Source organism: Furipterus horrens, unplaced genomic scaffold (genome assembly GCF_987537825.1).
Source record: "Furipterus horrens unplaced genomic scaffold, mFurHor1.1.pri manual_scaffold_6, whole genome shotgun sequence".
Classification (NCBI taxonomy): Eukaryota; Metazoa; Chordata; class Mammalia; order Chiroptera; family Furipteridae; genus Furipterus; species Furipterus horrens.
In genome coordinates, this window is record NW_028327176.1 from 65,815,421 (window position 1) to 65,838,873 (window position 23,453).

Sequence of the window (23,453 nt, forward strand, 5' to 3'; positions counted from 1 at the left end):
GAAGTCGGACAAAGGCAGTAGATCCCTGGTTGTCTTCAACATCATGCCTAGGCCCAAACTGGTACACGATCTGACACCACCAGAGGCAGACCCAGGGTGTGCAGATCAATCTAGGAAGCAGCAAAAAACAATAAGAGACCCAAAAATAGGGAGACAGAGAAACAACCAACCATCGAAAGGAAAGAGAGAATCCCCAGAAGGAGTGCTAAATGAAATAGAGGGAAGCAAACTATCAGATAAGGAATTCAAAACATAGATTATGGGGAAGCTCAATGAGCTCATGAGCTCAAGCAAAACTAAAAAGAACTCCAGGAAAACTACAAGGAACTCCAGGGAAACTACAAGGAACTTACTGAGAATTACACCAGCATGAAAAAGGACATAGAAGCTAACAATAAGAGCCAGGAGGAAATGAGAATACAACCTCTGAATTGAAGAACACATTAGAAGGAATTAAAAACAGGCTAGAGGAAGCAGATGATCGGATCAGCGAGATGGAGGACAACGTAGAAAAAAACTCCCAGACAGTGCAACAAAATGAAAAAAGACTGAACAAGAATAAAGAGGTTTTAAGACATCTGCAGGACAACATGAAACGTAATAATATCTGCACCAAAGGAATTCCAGAAGGAGAAGAGGAGCAAGGCATAGAAAACCTGTTTGAAAACCTAATGACAGAAAACTTCCCTAACATGATGACAGAAAGAGTCACACAAGTCCAGGAAGCACAGAGGGTCCCAATGAAGATGAACCCCAACAGGCCCACTTCAAGACACAGCATAATTAAAATGGCAACATTCAGAGACAAAGACAGAATCCTAAAAGCAGCAAGAGAAAAACAGCAAATAACATACAAGGGAGATCCAATAAGGCTATCATCAGATATCTCAGCAGAAACACTACAAGTCAGAAGGAAATGGTAAAAAATATTGAAAGCAATGAAAAACAAAGGCCTACAACCAAGAATACTCTACCCAGCAAGGCTCTCATTTAAAATAGAAAGTGAAATAAGGAGTTTCCATGACAAAAGAAGGCTAAATAATACATCTCCACAAAACCAGCATTGAAAGAGATGCTAAAGGATCTGTTTTAAGAAGATGAAGAAACAGAGAGAGACAGAGAGGAACACAAGTACAAAGGGGGGAAATGACAATGAATAAGTACCTATCGATAGTAACCTTAAATGTAAATGGATTAAATGCTCCAATCAAAAGACATAGGGTAGCTGAATGGATTAGAAAGCATGACCCACATATATGCTGTCTACAAGAGACCCACCTTAGAATAAAAGATCTACACAGACTGAAAGTGAAGGGATGGAAAAAAGTATTTCAAGCAAATGGACATGAAAAAAAAAGCTGGGGTAGCAATACTTATATCAGACAAAACAGATTTCACAGCAAAGGCCATAAAAAGACATGAAGAAGGACAAATATTTCAGGGAAAAATCCATCAAGAAGATATAACACTTGTAAACATATATGCACCCAACTTAGAAGCACCCAAATATGTAAGGAAATTTTTGAAAGACTTCAGGAAGAATATAGACAGCAACACACTCATAGTAAGGGACTTTAACACACCATTGTCAACAATGGACAGATCTTCGAAGAAAAGAAACACCAAAGATATTGAGGCACTGAACAACACTCTAGATCAAATGGACTTAGTCAAAATATATAAAACTTTTCAACCCAAAGAAGCAAAATACATTCTTCTCAAGTGCACATGGAACATTTTCAAAGATAGACCACATGGTTGGACACAAAACAAGCCTCAACAAATTCAAGAAAATTGAAATTATGTCCAGCATCTTCTCAGATCACAATGGCTTAAAATTGGAAATCAACCTCAAGGAAAAAACTCAACAACATTCAAACTCATGGAGAATGAATAACACGCTATTAAATAATGAATGGGTTAACACTGACATCAAGGAAGAAATCAAAAAGTTTCTGGAAACTAATGATAAAGAACACACAACAACCCAAAACCTATGGGATACAACGAAAGCAGTCCTGAGAGGAAAGTTCAGAGAAATACAGGCCTGCCTAAAAAGGATAGAAGAATCTCTAATAAAAAATTTAACCCTATAGCTACAAGAACTAGAGGAAGAACAACAAACAAAGCCCAGATCAAGTAGAAGGAAGGAAATCATCAAGATCAGAGCAGAATTAAATGACATAGAGACTAAACAAACAATTCAAAAGATCAACAAAAGTAGAAGCTGGTTCTTTGAAAAGATAAACAAAATCGACAAGCCTTTAACTAGGCTCATCAAAAAAAAAAGAGAGAGGACCCAAATAAACAAAATCAAAAATGAAAGAGGAGAAATCACTACTGATACCACAGAAATACAAAAGATTGTAAGAAATTATTACGAACAATTGTATCATAAGAAATTTGATAATCTAGATGAAATGGACAAATTTCTGGAAACACAGAATCTTCCAAAACTGAATCGAGAAGAAGCAGAAAGCCTGAACAGACCAAAAACAACTAGTGAAATTGAAACAGTATTCAAAAAACTCCCAGTACACAAAAGCCCTGGACCAGACAGCTTCACAGGAGAATTTTACAAAACATTTAGGAAAGAACTAACTCCTATCCTCCTCAGACTGTTACAAAAAATCCAAGAAGAGGGAAGACTCCCAAACTTGTTCTATGAAGCAAGTATTAGCCCAATTCCAAAACCAGGTAAAGACACAACGAAGAAAGAAAACTTCTGGCCAATATCGCTGATGAACATAGATGCTAAAATCCTCAACAAAATATTGGCAAACCAGATCCAGCAACACATTAGAAAGATTATGTACCACGATCAAGTGGGATTCATCCCAGGGACGCAGGGATGGTTTAATATTCACAAATCAATAAACGTAATATACCACCTAAACAAAATGAAAGACAAAAACCACAAGATCATATCAATAGATGCTGAAAAAGCATTTGACAAAGTACAACACCCAGTTATGATAAAAACACTCAGCAAAATGGGAATAGAGGGAACATACCTCAACATAATAAAGGCCATATATGAGAAACCTGAAGCCAACATCATACTCAATGGACAAAAACTGAAAACATTCCCCCTCAGGTCAGGAACAAGACAAGGATGTCCACTCTCTCCACTCCTATTCAACATAGTCTTGGAAGTTCTAGCCACAGCAATCAGACAAGAAAAAGAAATAAAAGGCATCCAAATTGGAAAACAGAAAGTAAAACTGTCATTATTTGCAGACGACATGATAGTATAAATAGAAAACCCTATAGACTCCATGAAAAAACTATTCAACCTAGTAAGTGAATTGAGCAAAACAGCAGGGTACAAAGTCAATATTCAGAAATCAAAGGCATTTCTGTACACCAACAATAAAACATCAGAAATAGAAACTAAAAGAAAAATCTCATTTACCATAGCAACAAGAAAAATAAAGTACCTAGGGATAAACTTAACCAAAGAAGTAAAAGACCTGTACTCAGAAAACTACATAACCCTGAAGAAAGAAATTAAAGAAGATACAAATAAATGGAAGCATATACCATGTTCTTGGATGGAAAGAATCAACATCATTAAAATGTCCATACTACCCAATTTACAGATTCAATGCAATCTCTATTAAAATACCAATGACATATTTCACAGACCTTGAACAAATACTTCAAAAATTTATATGGAATCAAAAAAGAGCCCAAATAGCCACAGCAATCTTGAGGAAGAAGAACACAGTAGGAGGACTCACAATACCTGATATCAAACTATACTACAAGGCCACTGTAATCAAAACAATCTGGTAATAGCATAAGAACAGACATATAGATCAATGGTACAGAATAGAGAGCCCAGATATAAATCCAGGTCTATATCGTCGTCGGCAGCCATCCGTCTCGAGAGACGATGGTGTAGCTTCTTAAGAGTCTATCTGCACCGCCGAGAATGGCTGTGCAGTCCGACTCGGGAGTGACATGGTATCTGTCTCCTCCCGTGTTGAATCGACATCTTGTGATGACGCTGAAGCTACAGAGCCTGGGCAGGGTAATATGGAGGGTCTGCTGTTGCCCATGCAGCAGACCCCCCCTCTCTTCGCAGCTGAAGGGTCCAAGGGAAAGACAGAGTCGATACAGCTTGGGTTCAGGTGCGCTGCAGGAGTTGCCGGTATTGACTACAACGTCAAACCGCCTTAGGGACTTCGGCTCCGGATTTTCTGTCGGGGTTTACTCCCTTAGCCTTTCCCCTGAAGAGGTATGCCGCAAGGCAGCGGAGGTTTTTTGGAGTCAGAGTTTTCCAGGTCTATATGGTCAACTAATATTTGACAAAGGGGGAAGGAACATAAAATGAAGTGAGAAGAGCCTCTTCAACAAATGGTGTTGGCAGAACTGGACAGGGACATGTAAAAAAATGAAACTAGACCACCAAATTACACCGTACACCAGAATAAACTCAAGATAGATCAAAGACTTAAATGTAAGCCGTGGCACCATAAAAGTCCTAGACGAAATTTTCCTAGAGGTAGGAAAATTTCAGATATCCCACGTAGCAACATTTTCACTGATATATCCCCTAAGGCAGGGGAAATAAAGGAAAGAATAAACAAATGGGACTATATCAAACTAAAGAGTTTCTTCTGCTCAGCAAAAGAAAACATCAGCAAGATGAAAAGGGAACCAACCGTATAGGAAAATATATTTGCCAATGATACCTCAGACAAGGGATTGAACTCCAAAATATATAAAGAACTTATATGACTCAACAACAAGAAGACAGACAACCCAATTAAAAAATGGGCAAAGGACCTTAACAAACACTTCCCCAAAGAGGATATACAGAGGGTCCTAGACATAGGAAAGAATGCCCAACATCACTAGCCATCAGAGAGATGCAAATAAAAACCACAATGAGATACCACCTCACACCAGTCATAATCGTCATCTTCAACAAATCAACAAACAACAAGTGCTGGCGAGGATGTGAAGAAATGGGAATCCTACTGCACTGTTGGTGGAATGCAGACTGGTGCAGCCACTATGGAAAACAGTTTGGAATTTCCTCAAAAAACTAAAAATGGAACTGCCTTTTGAACCAGCAATTCCATTGCTAAGAGTATATCCGAAAAATCCTGAAACCCCAATACAAAAGAACCTATGCATCCCTATGTTCATAGCAGCAATATTTCAATAGCCAAGTGCTGGAAACAACCTAAGTGCCCATTTGTAGATGAGTGGATCAAAAAACTGTGGTACATTTACACAATGGCGTACTATGTAGCAGAAAGAAAGAAGGAACTCCTACCATTTGCAACAACATGGACGGAACTAGAGAGAACTATGCTTAGCGAAATAAGCCAGGCAATGAAAGAAAAATACCTTATGCTATCACCTGTTACAGGAGACTAATGAACAATGCAAACAAATGAGCAAAATTGAACCAGAGATATGTAAACAAGGAGTAGACTAACAATGACAAGGGGGGAGGGGGGAGGGAGAGAAGGGGTAAAAAGGGGAAAGGTCTAGTCAAAGAACATGTATAAATGACCCTTGGACATGGACAACTAGGTGGGGACTGCCTGGGAGAAGGGGTGGGCAGGGTGCGAGGAAGCAGTAGGGAAAAAGTGGGACAACTGTAATAAAAAATCAAACAAACAAATTTTTAGTGGGGGGAAATATATATATAAATAATGGAAATGCAATTTTAGTGAATATTAGAAGGACAAGGACTTTCCTTCACACTGTATATTTTTCTCCCTATCTTTTCCCTCCAGAATTTGGCATTCTGAAGAAGTAAGTAATGACATAAAGTACCATACATAAAACTAATAAGACCAGTTGTTAATAGAGGTTTTTTTGACCAAGACTTTGACTGGAGTGTCAAGCGTAAAGGAGACAGGCTTGTGCTCTGGTCATCACCAAAAAGCGCTGAGGAACTAGGACTGTCTTTCGAAGGCAATAAAAACACACGAGAAAAAAAGGCCTGGTACCTTGGTTGGTTGTGTGGTCCACAACAATCTTTCCAGGGAAGGAATGAAGGTTGTTTTCCTGAAAGATGGCTAGAAGGGACGCTAAGGCAAAATGGAAAACCTGAAGGACTTGGAAAAGACAGGTGTTTACAGGCAAGGCTGAATGGCAGGTACATGGCTCAGCTTCTGTGCCCTGAAGGTCAGACTGAAGGTCACCCTAAATGTTCCTTGTGTAAGTTCCAGCAAAGCAGAACTGAAGATCATAAGTGATCATTTGCTGCTCTTGTGTTTATGCAAATGGACAGGATAAATTAAAAATGGACTTAATGCAGTCCCTTTAATGACAAGGAGGGTAATCTTAGGGAGAAAAATCACGATTCAAGGAAAATCACAATGCTCAGTGGAAGACTATAAAGTAGCGCAGCTAACCGTCTTTAAAGTTTGTTTTCATTTAAAAGTTAAACTATGTCTGTGGCATCATCAAAGATGCTTAATTTACAGGCAATAAGAATGTCAAATGCCTTGCAACTGGATGTCTTTCCAATAAGACAGTCTTACAGATTTAGAGACTTGTTTGTGGGTTATGTTGCATAAATTAACATGTGTTTTCTGTTTTCAAAGGGCATAAGCCTTTGATCTCATTACCTGAGTGATTGTCTGTATGTATAGGCCTCACTTAATCCTGTCTGCATCGCTGCCTCCTGAGACTCAATGGTTCGGCTGAACTTAGTGGCTGGGTTGGTAAAGAATGGGGTGGTCTGTGGGCTTCACTTTAAAACTGGTTTCTCTTTTCTATCCTAATGGCTTGGACAGATAGGGCCCAGAGGTCTGAGATGGGGGAATCTAAAATATTTCCCTCAGCCCAAACTAAGTATAATGGGCAAAAGGGTTTTGGACAGGTGAGATGTGCCTGGCACACCTTCCTCCTAATGTGGGACATTGAAAAATTAATCCCTGCCTTTTGTCATCTGGTAGTTATGGATTGAATGATGTTTTCTAACCCCATTGCCAAATCTGTTGCCCCCAGAATACAACAAGGATGCCAGCCTGTTAAACCAAGCACGCCATTGTCCAGGGACAGCCAACTGTCCTGAAGTCTGCAAGATCCTTCCCCATGTGGGAAGACCACCCTCCCCTCCACACCCCCACTCTTATTAGGGATTTCTGGACCCAAGAGTAGGTAGGACGACGACCATGTCCAGCTTGAAGCAGCTAGAGGAGCTGCAGATCTTCGTCCATTGTCCTTTTTTTAAAAAAATAATTTATTTGTTTGTTTTCTTTTGTTTATTTATTTATTTTTAGAGAGAGGAGAAAGAGAGGGAGAGAAACATCACTGTGTGGTTGCCTCTCACTCTCGCCCCCAACTGGGGACCTGACATGCAACCTAATCATGTGCCCTGACTGGGAATCGAACCTGAGACACTTGCTTCGCAGGCCGACACTCAATCCACTGAGCCACAGCAGCCAGGGCTGCCCATTGTCCTTTATAAGATTATAAAGGGTCTTAAGTCTGAGGGGGGGGGGGATTGTTATTTTTTATTGTTAAAATAATTAATTTTTTTTTTTTTTAAAGAATAATATAGGAATGTGTGAAGCCAGAGAACTTGTATGTATGACCCATGGGCATGGACTAGCGGGGGCGGGGGGGATTGCTGGGGGAGGGGTGGTGCTGGACAGAGGGGAGCAAAGGGGAAAAAATTGGAACTATTGTAACAATAAAATCGATAAAATATACTTTAAAAAAAAAATCCAACTAAGCAAACCAGAATAGAAGCAGAATCATATGTATGAGGATCATTTGGAGGGCTTTCAGCTCGGAGGGGGGAGGGGGAGAAATGGGGATATGGTGCAGGGATTAAGAAGCATAATTGGTTGGTACAAAATAGAGAGGGGGAAGTTAAGAATAATATAGGAAAGAGTGAAGCCAAAGAACTTATATGCACGACCCATGGACCTGAACTAAGGGGGGGTGGGATTGCTGGAGGGAAGGAGGGTAACGGGCAGAGGGGAGCAAAGAGAAAAGAAATTGGGACAACTGTAACAGCATAATCAATAAAATGTACTTTAAAAAAACAACACAACAGCTAAGAAAAAAAGGAAAAAAAGCAATACTTTAAAACATGCTGTAAAAGAAAGGTGGGAGCAATATATATATATATGTGTGTGTATATATATATATATATATACATATATATATTTTTTTAACACTTAATACATCACTCCAAAGTACTATTTATTTCCTAGATATTTTTAATTAGTCAAGAATTTGTATTACTATTTCCTTTAAAATATTAGCTTTAAAGTGTAGAAAGAAATTACATGGCTTAAATTAGCTCTCAATTAATGCAAAAACTGCGATATAGAAAACACTATAAAATTTAATTTTACATACCTTTATATCATCTGAATCTGTATAATAGGCATGTACTCATGTAACAAACACTAAAGTTAAGTTTAAAAATCATTGTTAAAATATTAAGAAATCAGCAATTTGGCCAAGAGGAGCTCTGTGATTTGTCAATGTGACTCAACAGCTCAGTTTTCACATAGGAACACCACACCACTTCCTCTAAGCCTGCCACTGACCAGACGCAAGACTATGGGCTGGGCCCTTGTCTTTAAAACGGGATGATAAGAGCACCAACCTCAGAGGGTTGTGGTGAAGCCTGATAGACAATGTATATGAAGCACTTGGCACAGTGCCTGGCAAAAAGCTCAGTGAGTGTTAGGGGTGAATGCTGACATGCGCACTACTAACATCCTGGAAGAAGACGGGGAGAAAGAGCGCAAGTCAAAGAGGAGCCAAGCTACAGCACTTCTTCCCTTAAGAGCTTATGTGTGCCTATAAACAAAAGTGACTAAAGTGAGCCCATTGCTTTTTACTGTGATTTAAATTTCTTTAGGTTACTGGATTTTAAAATGGCAAGTGACTCTCCCAAAAGGGGCACAATTAAGATCTCTATCCAAAGTATGCTCACGACCCCTGCTTTTCTCTTCCTGCCACACATAGGTACCATTACTTACCTCCTTTACAGTATTAAAGACTGGTAAGCCCAGGTGTGTCTGGCCTCCTTTCCCTGGAGTGGTTCCTCCAACCAGTTTGGTGCCATATTCCAACGCCTGCTGGCTGTGAAAGGTGCCCTGTGGGGAAAAAGCACAGGATCATGAGAAAAGGCAGGCAGGAAAGCCAAAGGCAATCTTCAGCAACGTGGAAAAGGAAAACAAACAAGTAAACTACTTCTCAGAGTATAACAGTAACATATATCCAGCATTCTCATCAACTTCCTGAACATATTTAAACGATGAAACAAAAGAGGCCTCTGCAAAGACAAAATAGCTGTGGCTAAGGGTCAGAAACAACCTCGTATTTACCTAACTCCACTTTTTCACTATTCTTCAGCTCCTAATGTACTCACATTCCTCTTTACTCAATTTAAAATCCATGGTTGATCATTATACTCAAACAGCAACCCTGGTTCTCTCTCACTACAACTGACACATCTGAAAAGGTCACACAACCTTCACTAAGTCCAATTCTCCACCTACTCTAAGATGGCGCATTTGCAGCCAAACAGTAGCTGAAGGAAAAAATAAAACTATACTAACTGATCTCACTTTAAATTAATGATCACTGATCTTAAGTGAGCCTTTAAAGGCTGCCCAGGCAACATCCTGTATTTCCCTATCCATTCACTCTCTCTTCTCAATCTCAGCACTGTTGACATTTTAGACACATCAGTTCTTCATTATGGGAGATTGTCCTCTGCTTCATATAATGTTTAGCAGCATCTCTGGTTTCTACTCAGTAGATACCAGTATCAAACCCTCTTCCCCACCACAATCAGTTGTAACAACCAAAAACGTCTCCAGGGACTGATCCATCCTAAGCCTCTGGGGCTCCACCTCCTCTCGTTTCCCTCTTCTTTTTCTCACTCTCCTCAGACATCTCTTTTTCATCTAAATTTGTGTCCTTGGTGATCTTATCCCTTATCATGGCAATAAATATCCCTATGGTGGCCCCTTCCCATACACATATCTAGCCCAGACCTTTGCCTTAAATTCCATACTCACATTGTCAACGGTTTAATATCTTCATTGGAGTACTAGTAGGCATCTTAAACTTAAAGTGCCCAAAACTGACTTCTTGATCACTCCCCTCAATAGTCTATCCATGTGAATTAGTGACAATTCCACTCTTAATAGGCGTTTGGACCAAAAATATTTAAGTCGCCCTTGATTTTTCTCTTTTACTTATATCTCACATCAAATACATCAGTAAATCATATTGCCCTACTTTCAAAACAAAACTGACACCTCATCCTTTCTATGGCTTCTGCCTTGGTCTAAGTCAACATCAACTCTTGACAGAATATTGCTCTTGCTCCCTTTTGGTCTATTCTCAACACAGCAGCCAGTGATCCTATTAAAACATAAGGAAGATCATGTCACTCTTCTACTCAAACCTTCTGGTGGTTTCCATCTCATTCACAGTAAAAGTCAAACTCCTTACACTGGCCCACAAGTCAGTATCCAACCAGCCTACCCATCTCAGAACCTCTTACCTGCCTGATCTCATTTATTGCTCTCCCACGGCTCATTTAACTGCAGTCAGAGTGGCCCTGCAGCTTACACACACACCAGGCAAATTCCACTTCACAGCCTCGCTCTTCTCTTTGCAGCATCCCTGGCCTCCACTCAGCAGACGCCAGTACCATGCCCTCCTCCCCACCAATACACTGCTCCTATGTATCCACATGGTTCACTCCCAAATCTCATTTGGATCTTGACTCAAAGGTCAGGTTTCCCTGGACCACATGATATAAAATCCTCCCTTTCCCATCCCAACCACTACCCTGACTCCAAAAACTTAACATTCCTCCTTTCTCTGGTTTATTGTTCCCATAGCATTTATACTTTCTAATGTATCACATAACTTAATCATTGATTTTGTTGATGTGTTTCTCTCCCTTACAACTAAAGTGTAAATCCACGAAGGCAGTGATTTCTGTCTACTTTGCTCACTGTGATATGGCACTTAAATCAACACATATATATACTAGGCTCTCAATTAAGTACTTATTGAAAATTATATGGATCTATGTGGTCGTTCCACAAGGACCTAAAAATGTTAACCCAACTACTCAAATTCTACTAAACACATAAGAATTAGGGCCTTTAGAGGGACTTAAAAATTACCTAATTCAACTTCTCCATTTTTCAAACTAGGAAACTGACTTGTCTAAAGTCAGTGATAGAATTTTGGAAAGAAAAACAGCTCTCTCTTTAAAGCAGTGCTATTCAACAGTGACATAAATCACACACACACCCACACACACACACAAGGAAATGGGAGGAAGGAAGGAAGGAAGTAAAGAAGGAAGGAAGGAAGGAAAGAAGGAAGGAAGAAAGGAAGGATCTAATTAAAAAATAAAAATTGAGAATGTTTGCAAATTTTTATAGCAATAGAACACTGCTGTAATTTTTCTAATATTTAGCAAAAGTACTGATCTGCATTAGACTGGCAAGTAAAAGCAAACACCCAAAACGGTCTTTCATTCCAGATAGTTTGAAAAGCACTGTCTTAGTCTACACTGCTAAATAACTTCAAATGACCCAATTTTTTAATCCTAACATAGCGCTAAACAGGAATAACATTTCCTGTTAATAAGCTTATTTTCCTTCCTTTTCCCATTATCACTAGCCAGTGCACAGTTAAAAAGTGAAATAATTTTAGCAGCATTATAAGCCAGTATAAGAAATTCTAGACTTCCGGCCAAGATGGAGGCATAGGTAGATACACTGCAGCTTCCTAAGAGCTAAGAAGGAATTTACAACCACTTCAAAACTGAAAAAAAAAAAAAGAAAAAACAGAAGATCCAGAAAATCAAACGACATGGAAGTCCAACAAAGAAAGAAATATTCAGCAAGACAGGTAGGAGGGGTGCAGCTGGGGAGGAGAGAACACAGCGCAGCATGGCTGGTGCACCATGTCTGGTGCGGTGCGGCAGCAGTGGCTGCAGCAGTGGAGGTGGGCAGCAGCAGCTGGAGACATGGCTGGCTACAGTGGCAGTGGTACAGAGGCTGTAGCCATAGCGAAAAGTGCAGTCATACATTTTAAACCTGGGAAGCAACCCCAACCCCAGACCAGACAGTGCAGCTCACGGTACCAGGGCCGAGGAAATAGAGCCACATTACTTCTGACTGTGAAAACCCATGGGGTTGGGGCAAAGGAAGAAACTGCCTGTCTCTCAAAGGAGGCAGCTTGCTTAGTACAGGAAGGGGGAGAAGTGCCTGGAAAAGGGGTGAGTGCAGGGCAAGTGGCATTATTTCCCCTCAGACCCCTCCCCCACATACAGCGCCACAATTTGGTGAAACTGGTCGCCAGTACTGACAAATACTTAAGGCTCCACCCCTTACAATGTAACAGGTGCGACAGCTCTAAGACACAGAGGCAAACACAGAAAGCTGTCAAGATGAGGAGACAGAGAAATAATGACCCAAAGGTGGGGGAGGGTAGATCAAGGTTCCATTGGGAGAACTGAGTGATGAGGAGATAGTCAACCTAACAGACAAGGAGATAGCCAACCTAACAGAAGTAGAGTTCAAAACACTGGTGATAGATGCTCACAGACTTGACAGACATGCTTGAGTATGGCAAACATAGAAGGGAAGAAGTGAAGGGTAAGCTAAGTAAAACAAAGAAAATCTCCACAAAACCAATGGTGAAGGGAGGGAAACCAGAGTTCAAATCAACGATTTGGAACATAAGGAACGAAGAAACAGTCAACCACTACAAAATGAGGAAACAAGAATTGAAAAGAACAAGGAGAGGCTTAGGAACCTCTGGGACAACTTTAAACGTGCCAATATCCAAATAATAGCGGTGCCAGAAGGAGAAGAGGAAAAGCAAGAAACTGAAAACTTAGGTGAAAAAATAATAAAAGAAAACTTCCCTGATTTGGTGAAGGAAATGAACATACAAGTCCAAGAAGCACAAAGAGTCCCAAACAAACTAGACCCAAAGAGGACCGCACCAAGACACATCAAAATTAAAATGCTAAAGGCTAAAGATAAAGAGAGAATCTTAAAAGCAGCAAGAGAAGAGAGTTATTTACAACGGGGTACTTATAAGACTATCAGCTGATTTCTCAAAGGAAACTTTGAAGGCAAGGGACTAGAAAGAAGTATTCAAAGTGATGAAAAGCAAGAACCTACAACCTATTTTACTCTATCCAGCAAAGTTATCATTTAGAATGGAAGGGCAAAGAAAGTGCTTCCCAGACAAGGTAAAGCAAAAGGAGTACATCATCACCAAGCCATTATTACATGAAATGTTAAAGGGACTTATTTAAGAAAAAGAATTTCAATACTATGAACATTAAAATGACAACAAAATCATAACTATCAACAACAGAACCTAAAAAAAATAAATAAATAAGCAGAAAACCAGAGTGGGAACAGAATTATAGGTATGTGGAGCACGTGGAGAAGTGTCAGCTGGGAGAGGGAAACAGGAGAAGGGGGAAATGGTGCAGGGATTATAAAGCATTGTAGGAGGGTGCAGAATAGACAGAGGAATGTTAAGAATAATACAGGAAAGGATAAAGTCAAAGACCTTAAATGCACAACCCATGGACATAAATTAAGGAGGTGTGGGATCGCTGGAGGGGAGGGGGGTGCTGTGTGGAGGGGAGTAAAGGGAAAAAAATTGGGATGACTATAATAGCATAATCAATAAAATATACAAAAAAAAAAAGAAAGAAATGCCATTATTGGAAACCTGCATTGTTGGAATCCACTTTGAAATTAAAAAAATAAAAAGAGCTAATGAGACAAAACACAGATTTCCTATGAAGATACGCTCTAAACTTCAGACCCAGACCTCATCATTACCTATAATATTAGAATCTTAACCAAGAAACATAATTGCAGGTAACTGAAGGACACAGAATTTAACCCTGAATTTCACTATTTAGGCAAACCATCAATCACCTAATTAGAGACAGTTCCAAACAGTGCTTAAACCAAGGACAAAGGTTCTTAAGAAAAAAAATCAGAGGTTAAAATGTCATAAGAGCACATAAAGTTTAGCAAACAGAAAAACAAAACTATACATAATAAACTTATGTGGGGAATTTGGGTTAATCAAACATTTGGCTGTATGCTAACAAAATAATCAAAAAGGTACTGCATATGATTTTCATTGACAGGGGGTGATAAAATGTACTTCAAATCTTAGATGAGCATCTACTTTATAATGTATATATATGGAAGTGATACTCATAAAATATATGGCTATCAGAATAAATAAATCAATTTTACATATAAAGGAAATTTCAACATCTTGTCGGTGTTTCTTTTTTATTAGCAGCAGCTTCTTTTTTTTAAGATAGTAGAAGGACAGAAAAAAGAAAGTTCCCTGCAATTCATATTTTTTATGCCCAGTTATTTCAGAAACAAGTCAAAAAGTAAAAGGACATTTTACATGAAACAACCTTCTAACCAAATTCATTTTTAAGCAAAAAGGACTATATAATTTTAAAACAATTTCTAAGTTCTTTAAAAACAAAAGTTATAGAAATTGGGTATTTAGGTATCATCCTCTAGATCAGGCGTTGGTAAACTGTGGCCTGAGGGACTTGGCCTGCCACTGGTTTGGTAAATTAAATTTTACTGACGTACAACCATGCCCTTTCATGGACATATTGTCTGTGGTGGCTTTTGCTGTTACAATGCTATTGAGTAGTTGTAACAAAGCCAGCATAGTCGACTAAGCCTAATATGTTTACAGTCCGGCCCTTTACAGAATAAATTTGACAACTTCAGCTGCTACAGAATGGACATGACAATTCTTTTCAATTACAGAAAAATCATTAACTTTTAAATTACGAAAAAGTCATTAACTGCTTTTATCTTGTGGTTTCTCCTTTAGTAATAAAGAAAGGGATACTTTGAGTTTAGACACATGGTTATCAGGTAATTGATTTGGTAGTATGCCCTCATTAAAAAAACATCTGTCCATCTACTATGGTGGAATTATAAATTTGTACAAATGTTTTAAGGGCAACTTAGCAGTAGCTGTTGAAATTGTGAACACACAGAAACTTTGACACCCCATTTTACTTTTAAAAATCTATTTTATAGACATGTATTTGTAGGATATATATTATATACTGTGTAATTGTTTTATATATATAGTTTACATGTTTATATATACAATATTGTAGACATTGTAGAATAAACTCTGTAGAATGCACATTATATAAATATACATGTTTGTATGAGCAAGAAAAACATCTAAAGGGATATATGTCAACTTGTTAACAGGAGAAATTCCAGAGAGTAGAATGGTAGGAAAGAGGGAAAAGAGATTCTTATGTTGCATTTTATTATGGAATCACATGCAGATTTATTTAAACTTACACAAAGAGGTACAGAGAGAGAATAAATATAATGAATGAGAACAAATTAAAATGCTTCCAGCAATTCTTCCTGTTAGTCTTCTCCAAGATTGCGGAGATAGAGTGTAAGATGGGAAAAGTCAATGTGCTGCTAACTCAGCCTGTCTCAGGTCCCATGAGCCTCTCTGGGCTTGAGCATTTCCCCACACTGAAGGCAGATCCATGTTTAACTGTGTTGCCTTTTTTTTGTTTGGTTTTTGGGGGGGTTTTGTATAAGACCTAAGAACAAGCCATCTACTTTACCTAGTGCTTAATTAAGAAAATCGCAATCTGTTCCAATGCTGGAGGAAAAACAGTGGTGTTACACTTGCTGGAGAATATGTGGATCTACAACATAATAAAGTCCTCAGGAGTAATTTTCAAGGTAAATTTAAACACAATTTTCATTTTACAGGCTGAGTATAGTAACTAACTTCCTCCTAAGACACAACTCCACTGCTGTACTGTATTCTTTTCTGCAACAATCATGTATTATAACTTTTGTTACATTTAAAAAAATGGAAAATCATTAGAAATTTTTTTGCATCTCTAGTATACATCTTTTTTAAAAATCCTGAAACACATACCTGCTTACCAGTGAAACCCTGGCAAATAACCTTTGTATTTTTATCAACGTAGAGATGTTTCCGGGAAGCTGTATAGGAACAATGCCGAATTCCATTCTGTTGCACTGAAAAGTAAAGCAAATGTGACACATTATAATTTTCCCAAACTTCTGGACCATCAATTGAACTTGATGACAAAAAAAAATTCCTCTAATGCAGGAGCTATCTTGTGATCAAGGCAACTTATAAATGTCACTTTTTAAATGAGACACACTGACTACAGAAAGAGATCTAAGAGACAAACAAACAAACAAACAAACAAAAAAGAGACTGTTCTATTTTCCAGAATCCCCTTTAACTGAGAACTGGAATCTTGTAGCTTTTTCTGAGCTGACAAAGAAAAGCTCATATAATTTTCATTCCTCAGAAAGGAAACTGGGGCTGAAAGACAAACGGCTCAAACTAAATCCAGGAGCTGAAAGCCAGGTATCTCTCCTACTAATAATGTTTACCGAACAGCCACATGCTTTCCCCATGGGACCCAACCTTTTAAGCCCAAGATCTATAAACAGCAGGTGAAATAAGAGAAAAACTTTGTCAGAAGAGCTAGTAAGAACTCTGCAACTCATTCCCCAACAATAATACTAATATTAAATGTTAACATTAAATATTAATGTTAGATATTAAGCCTTAGAATAAAATTTATCTAAAATATAATCCAATGTTAAGTTTGTCTAAAATAATCCAAAATTACTTAATTTGATCTCTTCTGATATAAGACTCAAGGAAGAGATGTTGAGAAACATGCAAAAAAAACCTAAGTTATTTTCAGCAACCTATCTCAACAAAAACTGAGAAATCTAAGTAGTTACTAAAGCCAGCTCCCTATATTTCAAAAATCAGTAGAAAGCAGAGTATAGATGAATTAAAATTGTGGGCTGCTTCTGACTACTTTTGTTTATAGCCCCAAACTGCTGTCTCTGTGGCCCATCCCTGGTCCTTTCGAAGTGCTAGGCTGTCCACTTACAACTGAGGTAGCCCAGAAAAGCTAGCCCCAGAAAAGAATGTCTTATCACATATCAGTCCATGTTCTACTCCATGCTTTTCACCTTGAATCACTGCCTCATGCTCTCCTAAATCCCTGGACCTTGGGTTTTATAACTGACCTGCTTCTGGCCCTTCGAGCACCCTTGAGTCATCTCCAACTCACACACTGAGTGAAACTTCTCATAACTTTGAATTTTGTAGCCCATCTACCTCCAGGAAAGAGACAGGCCCATATCTCACCCTCATAAACCGGGAGAGGAGTCTTCTGTGTGCACAAAGGACTAAATGACAAACCACTGCATTCTTGAACTAGACAGTGCTAAACTAAGGGCCATAAGGGAGCACTGAGTCAGGTCCTGGCATACTGGGCACAGCTAAGCAGCTGAACCTGGGCCAATGGACACTGCAACAGGAATTTGTGGTCTAAGAGCCCACCCCAGCCAGCGCTGTCACTCAATGCCCATTCTTGTTCTTAGCTGCCAGTTCTCCTGGCTGGGTAGCCACAACAACAATATTTATGGAAGAGCTATATCTTCTCCTCCCCTGCTGCTATTCCCTACAGAATCTGCTCCACCAGCCCCATCCCCCTTTCCTGGATTCTCCAATTAACAGTCTATTGGGAGTTTTCAGACAGGAAAGTAGATTTTATTAAAGAACAAATGATAAAATCGGGATATTTGAAGCCCATACCTGCTAAAAGGAAATATTTGCTTTTAGATAGTAATGTCTCATTCTCCACACATACTCTTATACTCACTAACTTAGGAAAGGAGACATCAGTTAATTTCTTCTTCCACAGGAGAGGCCCTTTTATCTTAAGAAAAGGTAGGTTTGCCTATGTACATAAAGCATGACCTCAATACCAGAGCAACTTCTCTTACTCCATCTCCTACTCCAGACCTTCTATATCAACTCTATGGAGCTCAAGCTTCATAACACCCAAGCTCTGGTGCTCATAAAAACTGCACTGCAAGTGTGATGATAGCCACTCACCTTCCAGTCTCCTAGCCCTTTGGTATTGCTTAGCCTGTGCAATGACCCTGATATTCTAAAGCATCTAGTGAAGCGGATCTTGGGAGATCCATCATGGGTAGGTGTGGGTATGTGTGTACGTGTGCAGGTGTCTTCCCATCTACTTATCAGCCCAGGCTCATCCAACCTAGTTTCAGGTAAGCTAGAATAGACTATAACCTTTGAGCCAACCCCAAAATATATGTTCAAAGATAAAAAAATGAAATTTCTGACCACATTTAGTACTGACAAGAAACCTGGGTGATACTAGGCAAGGTATTGCTGGTATTTAAATGAGAGGATTCCAGAATAATCAAGCACATGTCCCAGTTCCTGGGATTGTTATGATCATTCATTTATTCACTCAATATTTGGGGAGCATCTAGGCCAAGCCATAACGCTGAGTGTCAAGGATCAAGTGCTGATAAGAGAGTCTTGGCCCTCAAATAATTCACAGTCTGTCTGGACTGACATAAAGTGGGCCATCACTGCAGTGTGAAGAGTACTGTCATAGGAACAGGCCTTGAACATTTGGGGTACATAAATCTCCTATCCCAAGTAAATCTGGGGCAAGGAGAGTGGGGAGAGGGAGGGATAAATAAGGTAGGGTTAAGGAATGAATTCTTCATCAGGGCTACCTCCAAATTGAGCCCTGGGCTACCAGCAGTTCATTCCTAAAATCTGATACCTGACCTCCCACATCCCCCCAAAAATGGTTTGTGTTTCTGGCCATAGGTGTATTCTCTCAGGAACTAAACTCTCTTCAGTCCACCCTAGTTCCAGCCCATTGCAGCCAAGCTTGCCCCCCGTGTCATCCCAACTGAGTCCTGCACCTGCACTGTAGGCATAAACCAGTCACAGAAGGTCCTAGATAAGAATCACTGACCATTACAGCCCTCCTTTACTGGAATACTGCTCTAGAACATGTAGGTCAACTGAATGAGGAATGCTGGCAATAAAAATGGCCTCTGAACCCCAGAGAAAAACCCTGAGGTGCCCCTCAGCCAGCCATGATGGTGTTCTATAATTACCACAATGCTCTTTTAAGCTCAGAACTCACCCGACACCAGAGGATGAACCTGCCCTGGCCTTTTACACCAAGCACACTCTCCCAGTTGTCAGGGCTTGAAAAGGACCTAAAGGCCAGCAATACATTATAATTCCCTTCACATTAATTTTTGCCTTCTCTTACAGCTTCAACTGACACATACTCCAGCTAGGACCAACCCTCACTCAGTCTCCCACCACTCCATGCCACCATGACACATGTAACAACTGGTGGATACATTAAGGTAATACTGTTACTATATCAGTGATAAGTCTTCCCATTATTGATTGACATTATAGAATCAAGGAAATTCTCTTTCACAATGTTTGTATTCAGATGAAAACAATGCAAAATATGCTTATGTTCCAAATAAAACTCATCAAATTTTAAGTCACTTATGTCATTCTTCCCCACTTTATACAATCCGGGGCCCAGAATCAAAGACTGGAGGCCTCCCATGAAAGCAGTCTCTCCTCGTCCCCACCTCTACACATCTCCACAACTCCACCATTCTCTTCAATGTGGGCTGGTAAAGTGCAAACTACTAGCTGCTATAAACATTAAATGTGTCAGGTTGGCTCTTTGCATTTTCTTTCCCTACTTGATTTCTTCTCCACTTAAGTTATCAAACAATATCTTAAGTTATGAAAAATAACCTATTCTACTTCTGCTGAAGAATGCAAAGTGGTTTACTGTAGAAATCTTCAATTGTCTGTCCAATACTTAAAGAGGTTCAATCATAGTTTGGTTTTAAATACAAACCTGAGCTCTATGACAAAACCATGAAATAACTAGAGTAAAGCTACAGTAGTCCCTCTCTATATTGTGGTTCACTTATCGCGGCCTCACTGTATCACGGGATTTTTTAAAATATTATATTTAATTATTTATTGCAGATTTTTCGCTATATCGCGGGATTTTGTGGTACTGTATACGTATGCTGTTAAAGTTACGTAGGTTTAAGAGTGTAGAATATATTTAAGAACATAAGTAGTGTTTATAAAAGTTGGAAAAGGTTAATAAGGGACTGGGAACAGTTTATAAGAGTGTTGGAAGGGTTTATAAAGCCTTAAAATATATATAAATACTAAAATAAATGTAAGGTTCCTACTTCGCGGATTTTCACCTATCGCAGGGGGTTAGAACGTAATACCCGCGATAAGTGAGGGAATACTGTGTTTCCTAAAGTTAAATCTAGAACATAGAACATACGTTAGTGGCCAAATCATCTTACAAAGAGCTCCCAGTTTTCAACTAGAGTCAACAGACGCAATTTGCTGAGAATTTCACTTGTATTAATTCACATGTTTGTTTAAATAAAACATTGTACAGGGAGGAATTCTTAAATCTACACATGACATTCATGACTTGAGAATATAATGGGGGGGAGGGTTATAGGGGATCTGGGACTAAGAATAGAACCTGCAAATACTTCCATGTGGTATATAATACTTACACCACATACTGTATGATGGGTACACACATTTTGTTACCTTCTTTACTGCATTATTTCTAAGTAAAACTATTTCAAGTCAAATTTATTTCTAGATTACTTCAAGTATCATCTAAATATTTTTAGAATTTCTAACTGTAAATCCCTGAGTGTGAGGACCACATCGTGTATACCATGGTGTCTCCCACAGTATATGGTACAGTGCCTTACAGAGCAGGTGCACAGAAAATGTTTGAATTTCAGAACAAGAGGCAAGGTCTATAAAAGAAACCCTTATATCAAGCAAAATGTCCTAAGTTCCACCTTTTTGTGTGATTTCAATCTCACACTCACACTCATCAGGTAAGTGGGTGTAGGAGGTACATCTGTTCTTGTACATGCAAAAAATCACAGGTTTTCCTAAAGTCTGTATAGAGATTACACAGAAGTCTAGCCCTAAATGATGCTACTAGCTAGATCAATCTAGTACAAATTCCATGCTAACCTTTTTTGTTTGTTTGTTGTTGGTTTTTTGTTTTTGTTGTTAAACAAATGAAATCCAGAAGCAGTAATTAATACAAAAGGACTATTTCACTGCTGGAGAAAAGAAAAAGCATAGAGCAAAACATACCACAAATATAGTTAAGGCAGTGACAGACCATACACAAGAGAGACAACTGATGACAGAAAAATGGTAAATCAAATATGAGGAGATACCTCATAAACTAAACATCAGGGCAGCAGGAAGGCCTGAGGTTGGCCAACAAGAAAAATTTCCCAATGGTGAAGGCTACAGCTGCCACACCTTGGGCTACCTTCAGATGTGGCGGAGTCGCCTTCTCTTCAGGTTCTTAAGATACTGGCCACCCTAACCATGGGACTGAGTCCCATGAACCAGAGAGACCTGGGCCTCAGTATAAGCTCAGCTGCTCACCAGTCATGTGACCTGGGGAAAGATCTTTTGATCTCCAGTAGCCTCAGTCTTCCCATGAGAGTGCTGTGCTGTTGACGTGATACGATGCCTATAAATTGGGTAGGAAAATGCCTGGTATATACTCTCAATATTGGGTTCACATCTTATGTAAGCACAAAGGTACATCACCTCCTAAAAGGAGAGCACGTAATTCACATTTTAAAATAAGTCCAACCAAAATGCTTTAATATATGCCTTCATGCATATCCTGTATGTTTATGTGTAAATATACTAATACATGCCTACACAAGCCCTGGCTGGTTTAGCTCAGTGGATTGAGCGTCGGCCTGCGAGCTAAGTGTCGCTGGTTCGATCTTCCAGTCAGGGTACATCAGAGAAGGAAAACTCTGACTCCAAAAAACCTCCGCTGCCTTGCGGCATACCTCTTCAGGGGAAAGGCTAAGGGAGTAAACCCCGACAGAAAATCCGGAGCCGGAGTCCCTAAGGCGGTTTGATGTTGTAGTCAACACCGGCAACTCCTGCAGCGCACCTGAACCCAAGCTGTATCGACTCCGTCTTTCCCTTGGACCCTTCAGCTGTGAAGAGAGGGGGGGTCTGCTGCATGGGCAACAGCAGACCCTCCATATTACCCTGTCCAGGCTCTGTAGCTTCAGCGTCATCGCAAGATGTCGATTCAACACGGGAGGAGACAGATACCATGTCACTCCCGAGTCGGACTGCACAGCCATTCTCGGCGGTGCAGATACTCTTAAAGAAGCTACACCATCGTCTCTCGAGACGGACGGCTGCCGACGACATGCCTACACAGTAGTCCCTCGATATATCCCAGTTCACTTATTGTGGCCTCACTGTATTGCGGGATTTTTAAAAATATTATATTTAATTATTTACCACGGATTTTTTGCTATATTGCAGGATTTTACGGTACTGTATACGTATGTTGTTAAAGTTACGCAGGTTTAAGAGTGTAGACTAAATGTAAGGTTCCTACCTCATGGAGGGGTCTGGAATGTAATACCCGCTGTGAGGGAATACTGTATATGCACATATATGTGTACATTTTTAACATGTGAAACATTTTGAAAGATGCAGCTGCACTGTAAATATAGGGATAATACTATGTACCTCATGGGCAATTTGAGAATTAAACAAGTTTGTAATATAGAAAGCATGTAAAATAATGCCTAGGGTAGAGCAAGTGCTGTTTCACTATTAGCTACTTATTATCATTGTTATTACTGATACAGAATGAGAAGACCAAAGTGCTCTGAAGTGTTCATTGCTCCAAGCTATTTGCCTGGTACTAGGAATTCAGAGCAGAACAAGACGGACTCAGGTCCTAAGCCAAGAATCTAAAATGCAAAATGTAACAAAGGCTGCTAAGGAAAGGGACTGAGAAATCTAAGAGATGCACTTGCAACAAGAGTGATAAATTTGTATTAGTCAGCCACAAGCTGAATCCTATTCCACAGAGAACAACCACATCATTTTTAAGATGGCTGTGGGATTAATGGAGCTATGGCCAAAGAGCACCTGCTCAAATATGACTCAAACCACAATACCATGTTCCTAACCAATAATCTGAGACTCTGTTCATGAAAATACTCCTCCTCAAACTCACCTCCCAAACTATGTCCTTGTTACTCATTTATTCATGCATATTCTCATGAATTTAACAAATGTACATTTATTAATAATATACTGTGCATATATTACTACATGGTACATATTAATTATACATTATGTGCATGTAATATTAATATACTATGCAAATACATACATTAATAATATATTATGCATATGTAATATACAATTTTATGCATATTATTCTCCCTACCTATTGAAACTTAAAATACAGTAGGGTAGCTCAGCTACTCCCAAGCCCCAGGCAATCCACTATTCAAATGCAACATTATATATTTATTTAATATTCACTTACAAATGGAGCTTAGCTCTAAGTACTTTATCTCATCAAATCTAAAAACTGATTTTAAGAAGTACTATTAACTACTAGCAATAAA

At 39.3% G+C, this 23,453-nt stretch overlaps 1 protein-coding gene across 3 annotated transcripts in view; it reads right to left on the reverse strand.

Moving 5' to 3' along the window:
• The window catches only part of SUCLG1 (succinate-CoA ligase GDP/ADP-forming subunit alpha), a 140,877-nt gene that overhangs the window by 114,384 nt on the left and 3,040 nt on the right, over positions 1-23,453 (reverse strand). For all 3 annotated transcript variants that reach the window (XM_090281610.1, XM_090281611.1, XM_090281613.1), the window contains exons 2-3: positions 15,982-16,085; positions 8,979-9,095 (exon numbers count right to left, since the gene is read on the reverse strand). In XM_090281610.1, coding sequence (XP_090137736.1) covers positions 8,979-9,095; positions 15,982-16,085 — 221 coding nt within the window. The remainder of the gene's footprint in view (positions 1-8,978; positions 9,096-15,981; positions 16,086-23,453) is intronic.